The following is an 8819-nucleotide window of genomic DNA, read 5'->3' as shown; positions in this document are numbered from 1 at the left end:
ACAAACGTTAAGTAGAGAAATCTAAAAAGGGGTTCAAAAACTCAAAATAGTATAACGCACCATTATAATTAACTCTTTAGCTTACCATATAGCTATGTGGATTCATACACAATTCTACCCTTATTTTATGCACCATTTATTAATATTTTTCTTTTTGGTAAGTAAATAATAAATCATAAAATGTAAAGTAGATTAAGCATAAGAAGTTGTATCTTCATTAACTACAAATTAATTTTGGCAAGTTAATTAAGGAACAAAAAAGTCTAACAAATTTAATGTCACTCCTTCCAATGTTATATAAAGGCTATCAGATCACCCTTTCATTTCTGGTACACAACAATGGCATCAAAAAGCATCACCCTCAAAGACCTGCATTCATTCTATAGTTTTGATCAAGAACTCTTCATTAGGTTGGTCCTGATCTTACATCATGATCCAGGTGTGTCTCTTTTAGCAACGGCTATGTGGCTATGGCTACGTAACCATGTGAGTTGTTTGAATTTAATTGTTAAATTTTTAGATGTACCTATCATGGAAATCAATCTACTGGCAAAAGAAGCGGTCATGTGCTTGAGGTGGGTGCAATCAAAGGTTCCCCCTAAATCAAATCTAGCAAGGGGTAAGACAATTACTGCTATGGTGATGGATAGAGCAATTTCATTCCAATATTTCTACAAAATTAGGTTCACCATGACAAATGGAATAAAAATTACTTGAACGATGTATGTTCCATCATTTTTGCAGATATTTTAGTTTGGGTCTTGTCAAAAGGATATCCAAAGGTGCCCCTGAATTTTCCCATCCATGTCCCTGGATTCCCTCATCAAACATTTGGTACCATAACAGTGATTCTCAGAAGTTTGGATTATATTATCCCGAATAAGAACGGACCACTGGAAAATATGTGGTCCTTGAAACCTAAATCACAAGTTGACGATAGGACTATTTTATTGACATTATCAAGGGGTGAACATATGACTAAAAAAGAAGTGGTTGAACTCTTTAACTCAAAATATAGAGATTGTGTTGAGGATGTGAATATGCTTCCACCAACTTCATCAAAACATTTGTTATATGCTCAAATGGTGGTTCGTGATGTTTCAACCATTGATCAGATTTTGAGCACAAAACCTATTGCTAAGTTCAAGATTAATGGAAAAGATGTTTGGGCTAGAAGACTCTGGATCCCTATCTACACTCAGCAAAAGGTCAAAAAGTAATATTAGTAGACACACAATGTACTTGTATGAATAAAAGAACAACTTAAATTAGTAACAAGTGCAGAAAGTATCATGCCCCAAAAGCGGATCATGATTGGCACCTACCATTAGTCCTAGTAGGCAATCTAAAACCCAAAGAACATGCATTAATAAAACTAGACATATCTAATATAGAAACAATAATAATAAGACAATAAAGGGAACCATAAGATAGATATTTTTTAAAATGGTAAAAAGTGAAAGGCATCCTGGATGGTAAAAACACTCATATCATAATCTTTCAACAAGTCCGGCCACCTCCTTGGCGAAGTTTCAAATCTTTTTACTTAAATACATATTAAAGACTCTTCTGTGAGCATATCCATAGTAGCACCATAGATATACTGTCTCTATAAATTTTTTTTTGGCATAAACCACCACTGACAACTGTGAATTATGACTTGGGCAATTCTTCTCTTAAACTTCGCGTTGCTCAGAAGCATAGTCTATCACCTTACCATGTCACATTAAAACACAAAAAATTCCAATCCTTAAGGCATAACAATACACAATTATACCATAGAAAACATCTTCTAAAGTAAAAATCTGGGCTGAAGTAAGTCAAGTTTTCAACTCTTGAAAACTCTTTTGCCAAGCTTCAAACCACTTAAATTTTACATCTCTGAGTCAAAGAATTCAAAGGCAAAGAAATAGAAGAAAATCCTTTAAGAACCCATCTATAGTAACCGGCTAAATCTAAAAAACTCTGAATGTCCAAGGGAAAATCCGGTCTAGGTCAGTTCTTAACTACATAGGTCTTCTAAGGATCAAATAGAATACCTTCTCTAGAGACAATATGGCCATGAAATGATGCTGACCCAACAAAAATTCACACTTGTTAAACATAACAAACAACTGATGATTCTTGAGAACTTGCAAGACAATCCTCAAATGATCGTCATGTTTGTCCTAATTTCGAGAATAGATGAAGATTTCATCAACGGAAAAATAAAGAACATATCCAAGTATTGTTTGAATAGCCTACTCATCAAATCAATTAAATTTACATGACCATTATTTAGTCCAAAATACATAACTACAAATTCATAGTAACCATAAAAATTCTGAAGGTTGTCTTCAAATGTCACATTCTCTCACTATAAGTTGAAATAGCATGTTCTGATGTCAATCTTAGAGAATATTCTAGCACCCCTAAAAATGATTAAACAAGTCATTTATTCTTGGGATGGGATATTAATTCTTAATCATGACCTTGTTCAATTGCTAATAATTAATATACATTTTAAGAGAACCATCATTCTTTCAAATAAAGAGAACTGGAGCACCCAATGGATAAATACGTGGCCTAATGAAACCCCTATACAAGTGGTCGTTTAACTGATTCTTCAACTCTTCAATTTCTATCGGAGACATTATAAAATAAGGAATATAATCAATTTCTCTTCCGAGATGAACTCTAGGAAAATCATCAGGAAATAGTTTCAATTCATTCACAACAAGACTAACTCAAGAGTAGGGGTTCTGGAAACATATCTTTAACCCTAACTAGATAATAGATACAACCTTAAAAATCATTTTTCTGGCCTTAAGGCACGAGATAAACCAACCTATAAGTGCTGAATTAATACCTTCCCACTCTATAACCGGCTCATTCAGAAACTCAAACCTAACCATATATATTTCTACTGTCAATAGAGGAATAGTAAGTATGAAGAAAATCTATACCAAGAATAACATCAAAATAAATCATATACAGCTATATTAGATCAACTAAGGTGATTCTGTAGGAAAACAAATTGAGACCTGGTAATTTCTGAAAACCCGTTTAATTTGAACAGAATCATCGACATGGGTAGAGACTAAACCATTCTTCAAAGATTTCAGGACTTAACCTCAGACTTCATAGCAACATAAGGATTTACCAATGTATCTCCCGGACTTACAAGGCATAAATATTGTACGAAATGTCTCACAACATACCAGTGACTACATCAGAGGAGGCCTTCTAATCAGGTAAATTCTGAAGAGCATAAAATATGTTCTAACATTGTCTGCCTCCACAACTAGATGAAGTACCCTGTTGAGTAGGGTGACCTGAAACTGTAGACTAAGTATTTTGAAAACTATCTACACCCTTTTTAGAAACCAAAGGCAAATTTCTCAACCTATGACCAGTCTTACCACAACTAAATCATGCACCAGAATCGGCTAAGAAATCACCTGAATGGCTTTTCTTTATCATGATCCAAATTATACCCTGGACGTGAGAAATTACAAAAAAAAGGGATTTACAACAATCAACGTCTCATATAATAAAGAGTTTAACATATAAGTGCGGAAATCTAAGTTTGTCTTGACACGCCATTCTAATATAATAAGAGTGGTTGGAACGTAACTCATACATCATGTACACGTCTAAGAACTAAAGAAAACAAAAAGAAAAGAATCTTCAAGGGTCTTGTCATGGGACCATAAGGACTCACTAACTCAAGTAGAAGTAGAGAAATCCAAGATAACTAGGAGCAAGAGGAGGAGGAGCACCGGACCCTATATTATTTTTGAATATAGTTACAAGTATGAATTAGTACACTAAATGTACAAAGTATGGGGAAATGCATAAATGAAGACATAATATCATAATTGGCTTAAAACATGAAATGTATGACCAAATAGAACATTAAAAACTTAGGAAGCAAAATCATAATGTCATAAGAGAACGTCAAGCATTAGTAAAAAGGCATAATGTAAAGCTTTAAGGAAAATCATATTTGTTTTGTGGGATATTAGCTTTAACCGACAATGGACCATGTAACTATAACATAGAATTCGGTGTTACCCTCAGACCAAAAAGAGAGAGTTTACTTTTCAAGCTATATTTTGTATCATATCATTAATGTTATGTGGATCAACTAGATAAGTCACTAAAGGAAATCCTACATGGGCACGTAGTTTGGGACTAGGTGATGGCTAATAGAGACTACACCTTTTGAGCCATCACCTCAAAATCCTCTCGGTGCTAAGTAACATCCCAATGTAGAGTCAATTATCAAAGCATAATATTATAAAAGGTAATAATAAAGTTCACCAATCAAAATCATAGTGTCATATAAGAGTAACTTATTTCAAACTCGTGATTTCATAAATTAGTTCAAATAGACACTTACCTTCTTAAGCATCTGAGTCATGATTTCTTTTCAAGTGTGAGAAAACCTTTCAAAAATAATTGATACTTATCTTAAAGCATCTTTTATTTGTAATTCATATCTTCATAAAACATACATAAATCCTTTATCAAATTCGCGATCAATGTTCTTAGTTCATATGCGAAAATCAAAGCATAAATAATGGGTCATATGAAATCAATTATAAATCATGTAATTTGTTCAAATCATGCATCGCAACATAGAATAACATTATTTGAATCATAATAAAAAGAACTCATGGATATTTACATAAAACCCTATTTGAATCGGGTCAAATTTAATTGGAAATTGAAGTTCTTTTTGAGACCCAACAGATGAAAGTGGTCCATTGGTGAATTCCTACATTTCTTGTTCATCAAAGCCTAAGGAAAGCAATTAGATTGAGACCTTGAATCTTGTAACCCTAGTTTACAAGTTGGGGCTTGAGAGAGAATTAGAGGGGATGAACATGGAGGAAATTTGAGGATTTGACAGAATGTGAGGTAATGGGTAGTTTTAAGAGTGTAAAATTTGTTATAGGGGCATTTGTAGGGCCAAACGACATAACTTAGGGTTTTGGTAGGTAGGAAAAGATCAAAACACCCTTAATTTATAATTGTTGGACAAGTCCATAGTTTTTACCTACAGTTTGTAGGACTATATACAGACTGTACTGCTCGGCTGTGAAAGAAATTACTTAACCCAAAATATGTCCCACTTTCCACAAAATTCTTCTTCGTACCACCGATCCTTCTATGGTTCGTATATCCCGTTTATTGATGAAGATTCAGGGATTTTAACTCATTTAGGGCGTAATTCTTGTCACAACCGTGGGTATCCCCTAGATGTAACATGGCAAACGAGACCTCGAGAGGCCTCGTACAAGCCACTGAGCTTTCATAATCAAGATAATAGAAATCTACGTGATTTAAAACAATTTCAACACAATCTAATATGATAGAATCTTGGGAACATCCCATATAGCAATGTTCAAAACTAAGATGAAAAGAACATAAGGAAAGTAATGTCCAAATCCTCGAATACTATTAGGACTCACCAATCTTAAATCTTTCCTCTACTAAGGACCCTAGCCACGGGGATAAGAATCGAGATCGTTGGATCCTACATTTGGATAACAAATATGAGCAAGAGTATGTGTTAGTAAAAAGATGTACAAAATATTATAGCTTGCATAAAAGACACATAAACATAAGCATAAGACAACATAAGTGATAAAGCATAATAAATGCACATATGGATCATCATAACATATGATGAGTACTTCTTGAAGTAACCTAAATTCATCCTTAGTCAAGACTTGAGTAACCGCCTTTAGTTTTAATCATCATGGAAGGCACTCAATCAACAATCCAAGATAATAATTAATCATTACATTATACATCGTATAGATTAATTTTACAGAAATGGGGAGTCGTAACTTGCCTAACTATAAAGGATCATGGGCAGTCGCATTATATCCTTCTTACTTTGGGATCATGGGTAGTCGCCTCTTGTCCAATTGATATTTAGGATCATGGGTAGTCATATCTTGTCCAAATTACATAATAAGAACATTGGTAGTCATTTTTTTTAACTTCATGGAATAAGGGTAATCAACTCTTATTCTATTCTAAGGAATATGGATAACTGCCTCATATTCTATTCTAATTTAGAGGTCATAGGTAATCACCTCTTGCCTCATCAATTTAAAGTCTTTTAACTTAGATTCATTTAGGTTAGAAATCCTTCCAACCTATAATCATTTAATGTGAGAAAGTCTTTCACATCCATACAAACATAAAAGAATCATGTGGGAAAATCCCTTAAAAAACAATCACATCAACAATCAACAATTATTTCATATACTTTACTCTCAAATCCATTCTTATCATTAATCATCACATATGCTTCAATATCAAAGCAAATCATTATGTACCTTATCAATCCTATAAGAATACATCTAAATCCATAAATTATCCTTTCATAGCATAAAACCCATTTACATCAATTTCTTCTTCTAGACATGGGCTACGCATGGGTACATGGAAATTCATCATTAAAACATAGGATCCTCTCAATTCATGCATAAACAATCATACTTTAATCAATTGAATAAGCATTCATCAAAGACCCACAACTTAGAAGGAAACCCTAACTCAAATTTGGGGAATTCCACTTTTCAATTGGAAGAACTTAGGGGCTCCATGGACTTAAGGATTCCATGGATGAAACACTATCATACCATGCTATCAAATCCCAAGAGCTAAGGTATAATGGAGACTTGAACCTTGAACCCTAGATTGAATCTTCTTCTTCAAACTTCTAGAGAAAGATATCTTGTAGAGGAAGAACCCGATGTCTATAGGTGAATATAAGAGAATGACTTGAATGGGTATGTTTTGGGGATAAAATAACTTATATAGGGGTCCTAGGCATTGGTAAAAAACGACATAGCTTTGATGTAAAGAAATCTGGAAAAGACCCATATGCTATTAATTAAAAAGTGTTGAACCCCCACACGAGCCTCTTCACAAGCCGTCAAGGACCACAGACCCATAGTTGCAGCCGTGTTCCTTGACCATTGGCTTTGCTTACCACCCCGTAAAATCCTCCTTTACCATAACCAACTCCATGATCCGTCACGGCTCTCACGAGCCATCTAGTGGCTCATGTGGAGGGTCTGATTTTTTATTAGCTATTGCCTCCCCTCCACAGTCATCACCATGGCCCGTTGAGATCTTCACGAGCCATTTGGGTGCTCGTGAAAGGGGAGCCTTCCTTGGTTCAGTCCTATGCCACTACAGGTAAAACCACACCTCGTAGTGAAAGATTCCCATGCTCAATTCTTTCTCTTGTGACTTGTCACTTAGCCCTTTTTTAGTTTACTGGATTCTGAGGTGGTACATTATCTTCCTCTTAGGAACATTCATTCTCAAATTGGATTCACACCTTTTGAAAGAAAAGACTCAAAACTAGTAGGACATCATGCATGCAATCACATAAATGCACATATCCAAGGAGGAAACATCAACTCCAAGCTAAAGCATGCTCGTATTTTCATATTATGAAACTCATATGCAACTCATACTCAAATGCATCTATCTAAGGAGGAAACATCAACTACAAGATAAAAACACGTTGAAAACATCATATCATATAGTTTATATGCAATTCACACTTAAATGCACATAAACATGTAGAAATCAATCAGGTTGACTCATTTTCTCAAATTTAAGCTTTCATGAACATGTATGAATAAGGAAATCATGGGAATATCTAAGACACATGATAACCAAAGAGTAAACCATGAGGAACTCAATACCTCAATCTAGAGTAGGAGAGGAAGGAAAAAGATGAATATATTAGGACATCATATTGGCCTTTGCCTCCCAAGTAGAAACCTTAACTTAATGATTTCTCCATAACAGTTTCAGGGAACAAACATCTTTTTTCCTCAACTTCTTGACTTGCAGGTTTAAAATCTCCATCGGAATGTATTCATAAGAAATATTCTACTTAAATCCCAAACCTTTTATGGGGACTATTGATTTAGTATCTCCAACACATTTATTTAACATAGAGACACGGAAAACAAGATGCACCGATGCCAACTCTTTAGGCAACTCAAGGTCATAAGCAACCTTACCAACACGTCTTAAAATCTGATATGGACTACAAAATGGAAACTAAGCTTCTCTTTCTTACCAAACCTCATTTACACACTTCATGGGTGAATATTTGAAGTAAACCGAATCAGGCAAATTAATTTCAAGATCTCTTTTTCTAACATTGGCATATGACTTTTGTCGACTTTGGGTTATTCTCAATCTTTCTCTAAAAAGTAAAACTTTATCTATTTACATAATGTACCAATTTGAGACCTACTAGGGCTACTTAACCCACCTCAAACCAGCCTATAGGAGATCTACACCTCTTACCATACAATTCCTGAAAAGGAGTTATACCAATACTTGAGTGATAAGAAAATTCAATCAAAGGAAAATGTTTGTACCAATTAATCTTGAATTCAATCATACAAGCTCTTAACTTATCTTAAAAATTTTGGATAGTACTCTCCTATTGCCCATCAGTTTGGGGATGAAAAGTTGTACAAGGCTTAATACAAGTACCAAGGCCCTTTTAAAAAGATTTCCAAAATTGTGAAATGAATTGGTTATCTCGGTTAGAGATAATGGACATGGGAACTCATGCAACCTTACCATCTCTCTCAAATACAACTTGACATATTATTTTGTCGTATAAGAAATCTTGGCGGGAATGAAATGATCTAATTTTATCATTGGTCTGCTATAACCCAAATCAAATCATATTGTCGTCAAGTACTTGGAAACCCTACTATGAAGTCCATATTTAAATCTTCCCACTTCCAAGTAGGAATACTAATGTCTCATGACAA

The 8819-nt window shown here is 34.4% G+C and overlaps 1 protein-coding gene across 1 annotated transcript; it reads left to right on the top strand.

Moving 5' to 3' along the window:
* Positions 1-339: 339 nt before the first annotated feature.
* LOC107027673 lies at positions 340-1220 on the top strand. Its single transcript, XM_015228772.1, has 3 exons — positions 340-439; positions 521-619; positions 745-1220. The coding sequence occupies exons 1-3, from the start codon at positions 340-342 to the stop codon at positions 1218-1220; spliced, it is 675 nt and encodes a 224-aa protein (XP_015084258.1).
* The last annotated feature ends 7599 nt before the right edge of the window (positions 1221-8819 follow it).

The sequence above is a fragment of the Solanum pennellii genome, chromosome 8 (assembly GCF_001406875.1).
Source record: "Solanum pennellii chromosome 8, SPENNV200".
NCBI lineage: Eukaryota > Viridiplantae > Streptophyta > Magnoliopsida > Solanales > Solanaceae > Solanum > Solanum pennellii.
Note: the sequence above shows the minus strand (reverse complement) of the source record. Positions and strands in the feature narration are given on the sequence as shown.

Excerpts from the sequence above, each read along its gene's own strand:
- LOC107027673 (XM_015228772.1), top strand. The coding sequence starts at position 340 with ATGGCATCAAAAAGCATCACCCTCAAAGACCTGCATTCATTCTATAGT. Across the intron at positions 440-520 it reads GATCTTACATCATGATCCAG|ATGTACCTATCATGGAAATC; the intron begins GTGTGTCTCTTT and ends TTAAATTTTTAG. Across the intron at positions 620-744 it reads TAAATCAAATCTAGCAAGGG|ATATTTTAGTTTGGGTCTTG; the intron begins GTAAGACAATTA and ends TCATTTTTGCAG.